We start from the raw sequence: 17,988 nt of genomic DNA, 5'->3' as shown, positions 1-17,988 counted from the left end.
AGTTATGAACACATCCTTGGCAATGTCCTTTATAAAATGTTTCTGAGTAGTCAAGTGTGCAAGATAAAGCTGTACAGGTTGATTGAACTAGTACAACCAGCAATTGTGAAATGAATAATCCAAAGGCTTGCTGACCTTGGCAGCATTACAGAAGCAATCTTTACATAAGAATGAAGTGTTCTTAGATTATTTCTCCCAATATATTAGGTTTCAAACACACTTTTACTTCACCTTTGTAAAGAGCTTTGAAATCCCCAGGTGAAAAGTGCTACGTCCAGTTACAAGAACAAAGTATGAAAATATATGCATCTCTTTGTCCCAGCGATTACTTTTCTTGAACGTACATATTTACTGCTGATAATGCAAAGTAAATCCCATTGCCCTTATGCAAGATAGTTAAGCTCTGTTACGTCCTCTGGACATCAGCCAGAGCTCTCCAAATTACCATAGTTTTTTGAACACAGGCCTCTCTTGCTTTTAAAATAAAAGTAGAGCAGTTATTTCCTAGGAAGGTGGGGAAAAAGTAGTGGAAGAATACTGAAGCCTGACACAAGGATGCTAACTTCCATGCTAAAATAGACCTCCTTTGCTTACAGGGACTGTGCAAGCCTCCTTAGTCCAAGTTTGCAGAATTAGGGCTTGAAGTGATTAGAAGTAATTACAAGGAAAATAGGAGCTGCCAGCACAGGGAAAAAGGATGCCATGGCATTCAAACTGGCAATATTCACAAAAACAGTTGAACATCATCTGAGGCACTGAGCATGCCAACGACCTCTGGGGCAGGAAGTATTTAAAAGCCCCCCAAACCTCTCCTTAGTCTTTGTATGACAAAAAGGGAATCAATATGCAGAAAGACAGACACAGTGCACATGGTCTGAGTTTCATGCAATGATTCAGCATTTCTACTCCAACGACATCCATGTTATAAGATAGATGTTATAAGCCACCTCATATACAAGGTGGCTTAAACTATTTACATTCCCTACTCTTATCAGGTGTCATCTAAAATTACTGGTAAACTAGAGTGGAGACTGGATCCAGTTTACATAATTTTAACTATTTATAAGAACTATCAATACTTATTACCAGAACCAACAACTATTAAAGAGATATATTTAAAAATCTGAAAGCCTTTCACCTATATATGGTCAGTCTTTGTTTCTAATAGAGGGAAAACTAAGTAGCTAAATTAAATGCTAGTAATTCAATATGGAGAGACACAGTACATGTCCTTATTCTTAACTGTTTTTTTCCCTGCCACTACTTCTTTTTCATTCCTTTCCACCTCCTTGAGGCAGGCTCTATTTTCTTCCTATTTCCCTAAACCCTGAGAGCTCCCAATCTGAGGCAACAGGCAACAGTTTTTTTACAACTGGTTGTAAGGTAACAGCAGTCAGAAAGTGCTGTTTTGAAACAAAACAATCCACATGTTTTCCAAAAATGCTTCTTCGTACTACGAAGCGCCTGAACCCTTACATTCCTTGCAGCACAGATCATCTGAAGGTCAGTCTGCTGCTCTACAGCTAGATCTAAGCTTTTATCAAGGGAATTTCCTCTCCCTCCAGCAATCCAACTCAGAGTGCAACTGGCAGTTTTATGCCTTTCTATAGCAATAATTTTATCTTAAACATTCATATGCATTATTCCCTCCATTTAAGGAAGCCTAGGAATGTGCTGCACTGGGGGAGGTGATGCAGAGATGACAACAGTAAGAAGTATCTGACTGATTCAAGGCCAGATACTAGTAAGCACTACCCTGACTAGAATGTTTAGTCTTCTAATGACATGTAGACAACATACCTGCTCATTCTTGGAATGTATTTAAAAGATACTCTTTGCTGTCTCCCTACCATACTCATTAAGAACAGCAGTTTTAAAGAAAAAGCAACATAGATATGGATGCTATGGGTGAGATCCAGATCGGCCTTTTTGCACCAATAGAATCCACAGAAGTAAATGAGAAGCAGGATTTCACCCCATATTTTTTTGTACTGCCCTAATCAGTGACATGATTGTGGCTTTATAATGTAAAATATGATTCCAGTAAAGTATTAAGAATGCAGTCATCACAATACAAAAAAGTTACATTATGCTTCATTAAAATGATGTTAAGTAAAAACAGTAGCATCTTATACAGCAATTCACTTACTCATGTTGAAGATTTACACAATATACTGCATTCACACATGGCATACATACGTACACACATTCCCACACAGTATACTGTGTGTGTTCAAATGCATAAGTAATACTTGCTGGAGTCTTCAAAAATGACCATCTGCTACATGCACCATATTTTGTTATCTCTGTATAGATGCTCTAGGTATGTACCATCGTTTCAATATTCAGTTCTTTATCCATTAACCTGGCCAGACCATCTGGACACCTTAATGAATCTATTAATGAATATCAATCCTCTAATCAGCACATGAAATCTCATAGGTACTCACCCTGCAAACTGGGCACTGCCAGTGACTACTGCTGTCTCTAAGCCTGAACTCATCAGACAAACACTTGGAATGATACACACGAAAACACAGGTCACATATCAACACCTCTCCAGGCAAATGGCATTCAAAACAATACCAGTCATGATTTTCTGTTTCCCAGTCCTACAAAAAATACAAAATATTTTGGTATGACATTTTGTCAAAATCTGCAGGAACTAAGAACAAAATTGATATGTCTTGAAATCCAGCAGCAATCAGACATTATAAACATTTTAAGAAGTGTATAATGTTCAAAAAACAGGGGAAAACCTACATGCTTAAAGATCTTCATCAATTTAATACACACTAACTCCAATAGAATATGAATGCCAAGTTTTAGTTTTTTTCAAATGTCCGATTAGTAACAATTTCAAATACGAGCTCTGTCCACAATGAAAAGTGGGTTTGTTTTCTACCTTTGTGTAAAACACTTGTTGACCTCTCTGTATTAGACTACAAACAAAAGTTTGTGCACCTCAACAGACCATACCTATTTCCTTGGACTATTTCCCCTTGTTTTGATTGTTACAGTATATTTTCAACTGTAATTTTTTGAAGGGTGGTCCCTTCCAGTCTTTTCTCTCTTACAACTGACAACTTTTCAGCATCAAAGTGTTGAGTTACAAGAAGTAAATGAAAACATGAACCTATTACTGCAAGAAATGTTTTTGCTAAGCAATCCCAATGCAATTCAAAAAATAGAGAATATTTCACTTGCAGTGACCAATAGCACTAGGCTTAATCCTAAAATGTTCTACAGAAGACAAAGGATATGGTTCTGCTGATGCACTGATGTCTTTAATACATTCTTCCTTGAAAATTCAGCCCCAATGGCCAAATTCTGACCTTTGAAAAATGTGCACGAGCTTTGCTGAAGTAAAAGAGAGCAGCATGCATTTAATTGGGAGACAGAATTTTGCTCTAGGAATCTATAGTACTAAAACCAGACAGAATTGCCAGTGGCCACTGTTAAATGTTTATGTTTGTTATCTGAAATGCCACACTTTTCCCTACACTTAGAAGACCAAATAGCTTTCATATATCAGATAAAACTCCCAATGCCTTTTCATGTCAAATGTCACTTTTCAATGGGTTCAGATCTCTGAAAAAACTACTCCTATTCTTCAATAATTATCTTGATAAAAATCTGATCAAGCTATTTTTAACGTCATGTTGTAAAGGTGGAGTTAGCAATTCCCAACAACTGCCAGAACTGGCATTTGTCCGATTCTCATTTTCCTGTGCCTGGAAACTACAGTCATTTAAGTCCTTGTGTGAGAGGTCTCCTCCAATGGAGCAGCATAAGAAGTGCTACACAGAAGTGGCACTTCCAGTCCCTTACACTGAAGAGCAGCCATGTTGTGTACATAATTCATCTGACCAGAGCCCCCATGAATATAAGATTTAGGGACACCCTCAACCCAGATTGCCTATACTAAAGTTTATATACCATGAATGTTGGACTGCAGGGGCAGTAAGTTTAGGGGAAAAAAAAATCCAAACAACCCTTAACCAATGATTTTTGAACTCAGAACTTTGCCCTCCTTTGTTGTTCAGATTAACAGTGTAACTTGACTTTTCTATCGTTTCTCCTCATTTAATTTTACTTGCCAATTCTGTATATCTCAGAACGGCATAATAACACCACCAAATTTGGCTACAAAAAACACATTCTCGTTTCACCAAATCTTTCCCCTTCCACAAAGTCCAGTGGCAGTGCACTTTGGGAGCCCTTTCTTTACGGTATTTTAGGAACAACTAAAGATACTGCATTATCGATGTACTTGATTTGTCTGTAGACTGAGAAAAATAAGGATAAAGTATTGCTTTATATTTCTTTCATTTTAAGTGTAATACTTGTCTTCTTTATGAAACTAAAAAAAAATAATCAGATGGCAGTAAAGGGCCAATTAAGCAAGAAAAAGAATCAGTTTTGATTAAAGATCTATCTGGATAAAAATCAAACTGAGAAGACCCCAATAGGACCTGGCTACTGAGGAATTTCACCACAGAATCAGGATTCCAGGAGTCTTAATTTTTATTTATACTATTTACTTATTGGTATATCCCAGATATTCCATTATTAGGAAATATGCTGGCAAACAGATGTGGAATTTCATAAACATACGGAAATACACTTGCTGGCAAGAAAAATCATACACTCAAGCCAGAAACGATAATGTTAAATAAAACACCAGAAGAATCTTCCTTCAGTATTCACACTGTAAAGTTTTGAAAACATCATTATTTCTAAATATGATCACCCAGGTTTTTCACAGAAAAGATTTTTAGTTTAATGCAGTATATTTAGTGCATAAGTATATCTAAAACATTCATTTATGCAATATATATTTCAAAAGTTAATAAAGAAAATAAAAAAGGTACATAGCTCTTGTGAACAACTACACTATTGACTTCAACAGCAAGGTCAGAGGCATTAATTTTGCTCCAACAGCAATGAAATGTTATTGCTTCTCTTGGTTTACATAAGTTTGAATGGGAGGAGAATGTGCTCCCAACATATTTTTTTTCATGCAGGAGATCAGATTCATTTAAATAGCTCAAAATCTGACTGTCGGTGCTCGGAGTAGGACAGGTCAAAATTCTCCGCCAGCTGCAAACACGGTTAAGTCTGCATTTACAAAATACACCACCAGGTGTCATCAGCCACTCCAAAAATGACTGATTAAAGGGCAACCATTGTAACATCTTGAACTGTAACATGTGAGTAACCACTTCCAGCCCCCAGGAGAGAGAAAAAAATCATCAAACTACATACATACATAATGTAGACTAAACTCAGAATTGGAAGTGATATGGATGATGGTGGTGGTTAATATAGTAAACTAAGCTATCCTAATGGAAGACAGAAACGTAATAGAAAATATGACAGAATTCAAAACCACATAGTGCAAAAATTGTTCACCTTGTTTTTTGCTGCTGTCTGGGAAAAAGGCTGCATACCGTAGGCCTTTCAAAATAAAAACAAAACAAACTTTGTATCTATACTGTAAGCCATCCGATTATCAGGATATACACAAGGCTAGAAAAAATTCATGCACAGTGACCAGGAAATCAATCTGTTACTTCTAACATCTGGTTGCATACATTTCTTCCTGCATTTCTGGGATGCTACCTAATGCTTTCACCACATTTTGTTTCTTTAAAATATCCCACGTACTTACACCATTAAAAGAACCCAACCCATCTTCTTCCCCCTATACAAACCCACCACCAGGCCAACTTAAAAATCATCAAGAATATTAATGATTATTAATTAATGCACTCTCTTTGATACATAAACCTCCTTTGAGCATCCAAAAAAGATCCCTGTGGCCCCACCAAAATCAAAGTAACACCTTCTTTGCTGCATGTTGTCAAAGATTAAGCTATCACTTTATCAATAAAACTCACAGTCCTTATTTCTGTATAGAAGGTGATGCACTTTCCCAGGGCCATGCGGAATGAAGGAAGGATCTCTGCCACAGAGACCAAATTTGCCAGTATCCTTATTTCCTGATGCAGGGCAGGGAAAGCCTCTTGGGTCACGGTGCTGGCAGATGAAGGGAATCCTCTGCCGGCAGCACCCAGCTGCCCAAGTTCAGCAGTTCAGCGGCACCCAGTGACTGGCCACAACCCCCAAGAGGGAGCGGATTTGGCAGCAAAGCCGCATAGCTCAGATGTAACAGGAGGCCTTTCCCCTTCATTTTACTCAGCTGCCTACTGCATTTGTAGATACATGCATCAGCAGGGCAGCAAATGTCTGTTTGGGGGATTGTATTTAATAGCCAAAGAGCTATGCTCTGTTAAGCAGAGTGGGATCTTGCAGTGATATGGGTCACTTGTGGTCACTTGTTCTTTATACTCAAATCAGTCAAACATTATATCATAAAGGTCACTTTGCACTGACATAAATAGTTGAGATTTCTCAGCAACATGAATGAAACAATGCAACAATTTTGAAAATACAGCTTAATTTATGACCGACATGTAAGCTTACTTTTTCGTGATTTGTCTTAAGTAGGTTGTCTTAAAGCAAATACATAAATTTATTCTGGAAGTACAGAAAAATAACATGGGACAGAAAATGTCAGGCTATCCAGAACATTTGACAATTTAAATACAGATAAACCCAACAGAAAGGAATGAATCATCATGTTGTAGCCTTTACTGTAGAATAAAATATATAGTTGTTGTCAAGGAAAGAATAATTTTAGTGCATAAAGAAAATGTCCATTATAATGCAAATGTACGTGGAAAAGAAATGCTTACTCATTAGTAATGGAGATTTACTTAGCTGTAATTGAAATAGGGAATCTGTATGTTGGAGAATGTGACATCCTGCTGTACAATTAGCATACCATTAAGTAGGAGATGTGAAGCACATACTGACAGTAAAATTAAAAATAACTTAGAGGTCACAATTGCAATTATTAGGTCACTTCCATACCTTAGCAAGCCCATAATTATTGTAAAAAAAAAAAGGTAAAAACAATTAGTAAATTTTTATTTTCCTATAAACTACATGTAGGCATAGCACATGAAAACAATACAATCTTCTTTCTTAGACTTTGTCTAAAAGGACCACTTTGCCTTTTTTTAATGCATATTCCATTAACATAGCTCATTTCTTACCTGTTAATCTGTTTTCTCCAAGTCCCTTAATGGTAGCCCAGATACTCGGTATTAAGTCACTCTACTATCAGGTGGAGAGAGGAAAAGGGAGGGGGAAAAAAGGCAAAACTCTATTCATGAAACTCCCCTTTACGGGGATTTGCTGGTTTTACACTGTTGAACTAGATTTCTCAAACCATCCAAATTATGGATATCCTTTGGACCCAACCAGTAAGCTAAAAAAAAAAAAAAGGGTCACATAGATGGGAAAAACAATTATAAGTCAGTTATCTCTTTGGCGCAATCATGTTTATTTATGAATAGTATACATACAGTTCTGTTGTCCTAAATTCAATATGACGCAAATGAAGGAAAGCATTTTCCATGGAGCTCATGGTCATGGTTCCCAGCACTTCCTGTGTGGCACTTGTCCCATAGCACTCTTTGGACTTTTTTTTTTCCCCCAGGTGTTCTGTTTCAAGTATTTCTCCAGAGTTTCTTTGCTGTTTACGTATGTGCTGCTCTGGTGTTTCTCTATATCTCTCATCCACACTCATGCACACACAGATTCTTCCAGATCACTGGATTTTCATTCAGACCCACCTGTGCGCAAACTCATGGTCAGCCCTGTGTAGTGTCTATCTTTAACAGTCCCTAGAGCTCCAGCTGTCTAGTGGATAAAGAACTTAAAACAGTTTTTCACATTTAGTCTAAAGGAAGAGTATTAGCAGATACACAGTATATTTCGCCCACTTTCTATCATAACAACACTTTTGGTCTGTCATAGTGGTGGAATCTAGAATGGCAACGAGGTCCATGCCAGCAGAAAGAAGTTGTTTACAAAATATAAACTATTTAAAAATAGTAGTATTTGCATGCCACATTTATTTCAAGATGTTTTCAAATCACCAACCCAAACCTTAGTGTAATCTTTTCCTGACTATTTCATAACCCTTTAGAAAACTAAAAAAGGATCTGAATGAATGAGTTCCTACCATTTCTCAGATTCCCATTTCTTTGACATCTAATGAGATAGGCCATGCCCAATTTGAAGATATCATTTCTGAGGCAAATGTTCTGGATTCTCGTATTTGAGGATTCGGGAACAGTCATAAAGAACACATCTTTCTCTTCTCCCCCCTACCATCAGCTTTAACATCAGAGTTTTTTCAATTTTCCCACCTTCAGCTAAGAGAGAAGCCTTTAAAATCTTGGATTCTGCTGCTAAGGTTTTTTTGTTGGCTTTCAGTAACTCTTCACTGGAACCCAACAAAGTTGACTACCAGTCCATATGAAGTAGACAGATACATTGAAAGAAATGCCTCTTGCAAGAACTACACATTACTTTTTTCACATCTTTCACTTTGCTCTAGGTTTTGCAACCTGCATCCATCATCATCTGCTGTTGAGAAGTAATTCCTATCTTCTGTACTGTCTTTCATATTTCAAACTTCCTGCTGTAAATGAAAACCCTTTATTATAACAAGTGGTGGTACTGCATTCTAGCATGGGTGCATCTACCATACCATCACTCTTCTCTGATATCCGAGTTCTCTCCTTAAGAGGTCTCAGACTATGCCACATGAACCTATGCCCCCATTCACATTAAACAAAGCAGCATCTATTTCTTTTTCCACACATTCTCCATTCTTAATCAATCAGTTCCTTTCTTTTTCAGGCAGCATCTGTTCCTGTCAAAGCTTTTTTGATTGGACACGAGCTTTACTATAGATAATTGTTAAAACTTTGCAGTGCATTTCACAGTTTTTATGACTCACGAATACAATGAACCACTGTGGGGACGCACTACCTGTGTGCGCTCCTGTCCTCCAGTACAAAACCTGAAGGAAATGGTTCTGATTCATACATTTGCGGTAAGTAGGTACAGCACACTTAAATAATTTGTCTGTTCACCAATACTTCTCTCAAAGTGTAAATATCAGAATCTGTGCCCCATTAAAAGGGCAGTCTGAAACAGGCTCAGATGAGAGCAGTTGTAAGAGCTCTTAAGAACTGTGGAACTGCTAAACCGTGCTCAGCTTTGAAATGTCTCCCCTTCCCATGTATCCACTGCTTTTGCAATACTGTTAAACTTCCAAGCGTCTGCTCTGTAATAAGAGGACTTTTACAAAATGTGGCTGTTTACCTGTAGACCTGGACAGATTGGAGCCTTGCTGCTTTTTTTTTTCAGAGGAAGACTAGCATGTGCACCTTGTATGTGCACACTGGCCTCTTTTTTTAAACAAGACTGTATCTTGCTGGGTGCAGTAGCTAGTAAGAAATCTTCAGCTTATCATGGATCTCTGGCAGATGCATTGGTTTTCACTCAGACACTAGCATGCATCAAATACTACCTGGGTCGAACAAACATAATGTGTCATGGAACACCATTTCCAGTATTTTTTCAAACACAGTGGGGACACTGTGTATGTTTTTTGCCAGAGGTTCTAGCCTGCTGTGAGGGCAGTCCTCCTCCTGCCCTTTGGGTCAGCTTTCTCTTCATGCCACAACATTCCTGGCTCCATCTATTCCTTAGCGAGCATGAATCCTCCTGTAAACTTGCTTTCAGTAGCACACTGAATCTGCTTTTATCTTTTCATCAGAACGATAGGTTAGGCTCCGAACTGAGGAAGGCGTGATTAATTCCTTGACGGCTCAGAGGACTTACTCCATCTTTGCAGCAAGTAAATAGTGAGCTAGCTGTTTAATAAAGTATTTCCCTTTTATCACTGCTGTACAGGATCCATACTTGATCAGGATGATTGCTTTACAATGATACAGTTTCTTAGATCATCCCATGTTTTACATTTAATGTGAGAGTAATACAATAGAGTAAATTCAGCATCAAAATAAGCTTATTTTCTCTCCTGTAGTTTCCTGGTATATATGTATTTACTAGACACATTGCCTCCTGTTTTGCATCTATTTTTTTTCCTACTGCTTTTGCTCATCAAAAGTGCTCAGCAAATAAACAGGCATCCATCTCTCCTTCAAAGCCAAAAAGACTTCAGCAGCTAGAATCTCTTTATGAAAATTGTTTCATTTAATCTTCTCCTTCCTTTTCTAGAAAACTACCACAGCAGGTAGCTACAATGATGTGTGCTTTTACAGACAAGATAATCTGTCCATTGCAAATCAGTCGCCTTTATAGATCCTTTCCTTTGATGACCTGGGCTTCATCTTTAAAATGGATTTCCATAAACTGACTCTGTAGGACACTTTGTAGGTATTACACATATTTTATCACAAAGAAATCCAAAGCAATTATGAGTTAATATGTCCTCACAACTACCTAGGCATCTTGCTTAATTTCAAGTACTTTTACCTACCTATCTATCTATCTATTTATCTATTTATTTATTTGGGCAAGATTTTCATAATCTTGGCAATTAACTGGGTTTTTTTAACATTATTTTTAATTTCCCTCATTTTCGAAATCGGTTTTATTCTAAAAACAACCAACACAAAACCATCAGTCAGGAAGACAGACCAAAATCTCCTTCTCCATAGTGCATATTAAACGCAGACATATTTATAGACTCATGATAATCCATTTTCATTTTCTTCACTGATAACTGCTGCCTCTTCTGATGCACTGATGTAAGAAGACTCAGGTTCGGCAGTGAATTCCACGCCTCTCAGAACACTTTTGGCTTTCTTTCATTGAGTTTAATCTGCAAGCCTAAGTTTGTCTAATTAATTTATTGCCAGTTTGTCTTAGAAGTCTTCTATTTCTGGCAGAAACCACCAAAGTCTTCTCTGGATTCCTGCCAAGACAGGTAGATTTTTATTCCCTCTCCTACCGTGTAGTTATGTTCTGGACAATTCAGGATGAGAGGCTCCAAAGTATAGAGCCAGACTCTAGCTCCCAGAGCTAAAGAAGTGAAGTTTCTTCAAGAAGTGTAGTAGCATGCCAGCAGCCAAAATGACTGCTAAAACCCCTGTCATGCTTATCTTCTCAGCCTGTGAGCTGTGTTCCTGAAGTAATGAAAAAACCTCAGTTTCCCTCCCAGGAAGATCACATTTAAGTAGCAGTAGTTTACATTATTTAAGGTGAGACAATACAAGTATTCTCCTCCAGGATATTAGAAGCAGAAAATAGTTTCAAATGAAAACATTTTTCTTCTTTCTTCATGTTCCAAGTGAGTTCAAGGTCAATAGAAATTTTCAACTTATCTCCTCAGAAACTGGATTCACTTCTGCTATTAATGCCACCATTTTTTACTTAGGTTGAGCCAAGAGGAGCTTTGTAGACTATTTTCATTAGGGAGATAAATACAGTGATGGAGTATTTATTAGGTGCAATGCCTTTTATTCCACAACATGTATGTGAAGGTTCTGTTCCCCTAGAAAGAAGATGAATCCAGACCAGGAAGAAACCATCTCTTTGCCTGTAGTTCCAAGTCTCCTTCCAAGAAGAACTGTGCACAAAAGGGGTCTCCCTCCCCTTTTTTTTCTTAGAATATGTTTGCATAGCTTTTCTGGCCTCATTTTCTCCATGGAATTTTGTAGTGGTTTTCTAGGTTGATGCTTCTGCACACACAGAAACATTTCATCTGAACCAACAGCAGAACCTCCTACACACTTCACTTAAATCTCCAACTTCTTGTCCATGTCCCCTGTGCTGTAGGTGTGGCTGGTACTGTTTCAGCTGTCAGTGATATAAGGGCATGAGGACTGCATTTATTGTGAATGAAGCATGAATATTAATAAGCCCATCAGCTTCAATGAAGTTTCATTCAGTGACCAGCATGACATAGTAATAAAAGATTCAAAACAGTTGCCAGAGATGCAGAGCATTTTGAACCCACAAAGTTAATAAAAACAACACTACTACGTCAGGTTTGGCACAAAAGAGGTGGAAAAAACCAAGATGCATTTTTTCAGAAAAAACTCAAGAGGGACTGATCTATGTCACGTAGTCCATTAGCATAATTTAAGTCCCATCATGGAAGCTTTATACAGACTAGTTTGACTAGTTTACTTCAAACCCATAGGTAAATTATTATTCTTCAAAACACCTTTTCAATTAGAAAAAACTTCTTGTGAAATCTGTGAACAACATCATCAGTATCTCAACTCCAGAACAGTGAGTGAAAGCCTCAAAGAAAACAGCATTACATTGACTGAATTTTTAAAAGTCAAGTTGGCAAAGCTGGGAGAAGCAAGCGAAGATGCTGATGAAGTTGTTTTACCAGTTTAAAAGATGCATCATCTCTTAGGTATGGAATAAGATGGACTCTACTAGTGTCATCTTTGGTAATATGAAGATCCTCCAAACAGTGTGAACTCCTTTTTTAGGGATGAAAAATAAGGATGAGCAGAGGAGAAGGGAAGAAATACTCCTGAACAGATGGGAAGAGAAAAACAAGACTGGAAAAAGAATGCTGAGAATTGTTCATGATTCTTAACCCATCTGGAGACAGGAAGAGCCACTGGAATGGCAGTAAGGCCATTCTCAAGAGCTGCATGCTAACAGCCTTAATGCAAAGACAAAGGAGGGTCTTGGCGTTAATACAGCAAGAATTTCTTGTCCATGAGATGGGAGTTCAGAATTCTAATTTGTTTCTCAAGGACAAAATAGTCTATGCTTTGATTTAGTGATTTGAAAATATTTGCTTTTCTGAATTTTCACAAATCTACAACAGGATATTACACCAGTGGACACTAATTTTTGGTTCATTTAATAAGCAGAATTTTACACTAGTGCACTTGGTGATAATAATTTGCAAGAAAAATCACTGCTTTTAGCACGCGGTGGATTGATATGGTGGAAGTCTGTTGGCAAAATAAGCTCTAAATGATGGGACCTTAGAGGATGGAAAGATAGACAGAAAAGAAAGATTCAAAGAGTTCCAGAAGCTCATTTCCCTTGAGTGCTCTCGTGTGACCAGACTGTTACGAGGCCTGACCTCAAAGCCTCCTCATACTCTCCCTGAGGTGTGGAATAAGAGATGGAAGTCAGTCTGAACTTTTCTCTCCCACAGGATCATTTATTAACTGTTAGCATCAGTGAATCACCAAATGTAAAGAACACTGGTACTTTGACAATAATTAGGAATCTACCTGGAACGTTCCAGCCTGGAAAATCCTCAATTTGTTATAATATATAAGAAATAGTAACTATCACAGTTTAGGCTATGTTTGGCTTTGGATCAGTGAATTCACACAGGACTTCAGATTAAAGGCAATACGGATGGGTAAGACAAATGGAGAATTTTTTAAACAATGAAGGAAATTTTTCTTCATTTGGTGTGACATGTTCTTCCTCTTTGTGCTCTCTAGCTGTAAGAGCTTTCATGATAAAGGCACTGGCTGTCACTATTGCTGTTTCATATTATCCTTCTGCTGCTAACTGAAATGAATGGGATGCACAATAAAACCCTTCCTCAACCTAGTTAGTTAAAAGCCCCTAGCTTGCTAGCAATAACTGGTAGCTATGTAGGTTGTTTTTGGTTTGAGGTTTGGTTTCAATTTTTTTTAATTTAAAGTGTATTTTATGTATAGGAAAGATTCAAACCCTCAGTGACCGTTCTTAAGCTTTTTACAATTATCTTCATATTTATGGAGACTCAAGATGACATAGCCGGTTCAAAAAACAGCTTCTGGCTACCAATACTGACCTAGCATGGAAAAATCAATATAATTACAAAAGCAATTAAGCATGGAAAGTAAGGAACCCACCCTTTGCTCAATCTAAAGTGATTTAGATTAACACAAACATAACAGCCAAAATATTCCTTTCTCCTAGATTGATCCTAGCAAAATTGAACCTGCAATACATCAAATCACAATAATCACTGGGTGTGTGCCTAAGGTCACTAGGGTTAACAAAATCACCTTCAAAACTTGCAGTGCTGGCAGTGGGTTACAACAGAGGTTAAAATGATGGGAAAGCAAACAGAGTGAAGAGATGGATTATTTAGGTAGCTTTGAGACTTGAAAGTATCTGGAGTCACTTTGAGCAAGCACCAGTACTTCCCAGATATAAAATATTAAAAAATCCCCAGTAATGAGTTAGCAAGTTATGAATACATGGGTGTGTTGGGGAAAAGCACATTCTACTTCTAATGTTTTCTAAAAACAGGAAAGCAAGCAAACTGCCCCTCCAAATAGCATGCTCTTCACTAAACTAAAAAATCTTTAGAGGGAGGAATTGGAGAGGCAGTAATTTAGATAAGGAGAGAACCAAATGCACAGGAAAATGTAACTAAACCCCAAAGTCAGACCTACCTAGCCAGAAGAGTTGCTGGCTCTTTCTATAAGCAATCAATTCAATGATCAGAAAATAGAACTCTGTAGAAGAGTAACTTCTTGAAAACATAATCACCTTATATGCATTTTGTCAGTCAAGAAATAGCTCAAAGTGCCTTAACTAAGTGTGAAGCCTGACTCTTCACATCTCATTAGAGAATTTGGCCACTATGAACCAACTTTAAACCACAGCAGTGCTATGAGATATGTTGCATTCAGATGCAAACAATGAACCTGCGTGACTAACACATCTCCATTTTAGAAGAGCACAATATTGTTTGGCTTTATGAACACATGTAAATTGAAATTATACATTCATAATGCCTCTCTCTGGGTCAGTGCAGTTTTATGACTTTAATCATGAGGAGAAGAATTAGCACATTATATGCTCAAAATAGCTCCATGCACACTGTCTGTAGAAAAATCACAAAATATGTAAATGAGTAAGACTAATGAACTCCAAGAACTGTATCTAACTCCCCATAAAGCTACATGACATTGGTGCTTTAATTTGATTTCTTTCATTGGGATTAGACTGAGCACTATTTTACACAGATAAAAGTACATAAAAATCACGGCATAACTGAAAATAGAAATGAATAGGTAAGGAGATTCATGACTCTTTTCTTCAAGAACTACATTTCCCTTCTATTTTATCAACTACATTGGAAACATAGTTAACAACACCGATTTGCAAATTTTATTCTAAATCCAAAGACCAAGGAGATAATTTCTTTCTTGTTGATAATAAATAACACTTCCAGATTCCACAAGTTCTGTGAGAAATAGAAATAAAGCTTTTAGAAAGAAAAAGTAAACTTCCATTACCAGATTTCAGGATTGACATTTCCCTTGCAAGGCAAGAAGCTGCAGAGATTTTGTTGAACTGCATAATAATGGCATCAACAAACAGTGAAAATGCAAAATTCCTAACTACAATCCTGGATAACAATGGAAAATAATTTCTTCTCTCATTTATTTTGTGTCAATTGCGTTAATCATCTGCAAGATGAGAAAGCCTGTAAGATGAGAACACATTTTGAAAATGTGCAAAACAGCTGTATAGATGGCAAATGAGCAAACAAAATGAATACCTGCACAAGCCCTGGAGATATAATATTTGCAGCAAAATTCTTGTATAGGCACCAACCCTTAAATATCAGTTGGAATACAGTACGTCTGGCAACTGACTCCATATTTTAAATTTAGTATCTTATATACAAATATTTCTCCCACATATACCTGACAGAAAAAGAGAACAATATCATACTCTTTTAAATCTGATCATTCTTTTTCCTAGTTTTTCAGAATATTTATTTTCACACGAGTTGTCCCCTTTGGAAGGGCCTCCTGATGCCCTCAAACTGTTTTGCCTTTGCAGCTCAGCTTGTTCCTTTGTATGGTATCTCTAAATATATGAGATTTTACTTCATTTTTCTACCACAGCTTCAACATGCTGATAGAACAATGATAGCAAAGTAGCATAATTTTTTTAATACATTCCTCTGAAGGCTAAGAGTAACCCTATCAGAGATCGTGTCCTTACTGCATAGATCTATCTTTAGGTCAATGTATTTGATAGGGCAAATGTTTGGAAACATGTTAAGTAAGCACCACATATTACCTAATGAATCTTTTCCAAATAGAGGTGTGTTTTCATAATCTGTATACTTTCAATTATTGTTACCATTTAGCAATCAGTCTGCAGTCATCATTAAAACCAGTACTTTGAGGCCTTGTGGCAGTCTCTAGTCAGGAACCTATATAAGTAACAGATACAGGTGCTCAGCAGTTCTGCGGCCCAGGCCAGTAATTTATTTACTTGAATATGGATTTAAAATGCTAAGATTTGGACCCAAAAATTAAAAAATGTAAAGAAAGCCAAGCAAATACACAAATAAAAAAATGGGGGAAGGGACGACAGGAATGTGTCCCTTTGCTAACTCCTTGAAACAGCTAGTCCTTACTGACCTCCACTGTGGTGCCAGAAAACAAACTAAAATCCAAGGGCATTCTTGTGCTGATGTCAATAGGTGGTGCATCAGTTCTCAAGTCTTTCTCTTTCACATTATGAGCTTTCCAAGTTCCTGCAGTACCAGTCAAACCAAGTTTGACAATTGGGTCAAGGGTCTGTCTGTAAGTACTAAAGTTTGATGAGCCTGAAATCCCTGTTCCAACATCAATAGCACTATTTCATAGCACTCTATCTCTTACAAGTAGATCTCCGAAAAGACTTCTGTGTGTTTGTCCTCACTGAGGTGCAACTTGAGCTCATGGTTCAACAGTCATTAGTACCAAATCTGAGCAATACTGAATTACAAAGAACTACAAACTGCATCGTGATCAAGGGCAGACAAAGCATCTGTAAAACTATCCAGTGTGTTTAATGTAGAGAACATACCAAACTTCATGGTTTTGCACCAATCATTGGAGGATGAAAAATACTTGATTTGATGTCAAGTGATGACAATGACATTTTGTTACTCATTAAAATTTTTTGAGTAAAAGAACAAAGAGAACGACTTTACACCAAGTCAATGTGTTTTGCTTCATCTGCCTGCAGCATTTTGATTCAGTATTAGGATCAAGAATTTGGAGGTTGGGTACTGTTGAAACATGGCCTGGATCAGAAGCTGATTCCTATTTTTGCATAAAACTGTTAAGTCTGCACTGGTGTTCCAAACAACTGAGATGGCCATCAGACGTACGGACACAGTGCAATGCATCAGTGATTAGCAGTCATGCTGAAAATACAGTCAATACTTCTAACCAAAGGGCTATTCATAATGTGACTTAAGAAGCATCTTCAGTCAAGTCAAAGACAACTCTTCATTCTGAGATAACATAATTACATAATTCTAATGACTCACTGGGAATTTACATGCTGGTTATCTTACAAGTTTCGTTAGATAAATGTTGCCAATAAATAGCAGGAACATTTTTTGAATGACCGTTTAAGAAATGGCTGTTGTAAGGCATTTTGATTTTATTTTATTTTTGCTCTTAGCAATAGAGGAAACAAACATACTGAGTACTTGAGATAACTACAGATTTCAGACTTTATGTCATGTTGAGTCAACACAGTTAACATTACCTCTAAACAGATAAAACTGACATAAGAAATACCTAAAAGAGCTAAGCTGGAATTTTGAAATGTTTACTTCCAGGGAGAACAGTGAAAACAAAGCTACATACCCTTTAAAGTCCTCCTTGAGGGTTTCTAATGAAATTAGAATGAGAATCTTAACAGTGACATAACGTACATTAAATACATATTTCAATACTTTAAATTAGTGTAACTAGGATAATTTTAACCATAACGTTTTCTGTTATCGATACTGCTCGTTTCCACTTTCTAGTTCTCTCATTTTAAACCAAAAAATAATGTTATGTCACTTTCAGGATCTTATTGATGGTTGCAATAATGCAGTGAGTATTTTGGTGCTTTTTACAATTTATTTTCCTGTAGAGTTTTTCTGTTTTTCCTGAAAATTTAAATTATTATCTATGTCTGAGACAATGCTGTCCATTTTACCAATATTTAATGCAATTTATATTCCAAAGCAACAGTTCCTAGTTCAAGTATTTTAAAACTTTGCCAAACTCTTTTTTGAATTACGAAAATGTGGTC

At 37.0% G+C, this 17,988-nt stretch overlaps 1 protein-coding gene across 8 annotated transcripts in view; it reads right to left on the bottom strand.

The window, feature by feature from the left end:
* Positions 1-17,988, bottom strand: part of ZMYND11 (zinc finger MYND-type containing 11) — a 109,864-nt gene that overhangs the window by 25,896 nt on the left and 65,980 nt on the right. For 3 of the 8 annotated variants that reach the window (XM_075045561.1, XM_075045579.1, XM_075045570.1), the window contains 2 exons: positions 5,416-5,460; positions 2,451-2,612 (listed from right to left, as the gene is read on the bottom strand). The exons of 1 other annotated variant lie outside the window; for it this stretch is intronic. In XM_075045561.1, the coding sequence (XP_074901662.1) occupies positions 2,451-2,612; positions 5,416-5,460 (207 nt within the window). Of the gene's footprint in view, positions 1-2,450; positions 2,613-5,415; positions 5,461-7,124; positions 16,325-17,988 lie in introns of those variants that run through there. 4 more of the 8 variants (XM_075045616.1, XM_075045623.1, XM_075045597.1 and 1 more) reach the window with 4 other exon arrangements.

The sequence above is a fragment of the Buteo buteo genome, chromosome 2 (assembly GCF_964188355.1).
Source record: "Buteo buteo chromosome 2, bButBut1.hap1.1, whole genome shotgun sequence".
In the NCBI taxonomy this organism is placed as follows: domain Eukaryota; kingdom Metazoa; phylum Chordata; class Aves; order Accipitriformes; family Accipitridae; genus Buteo; species Buteo buteo.
The sequence above is the reverse complement of the archived record's forward strand: the minus strand, read 5'-3'. Positions and strand labels throughout refer to the sequence as shown.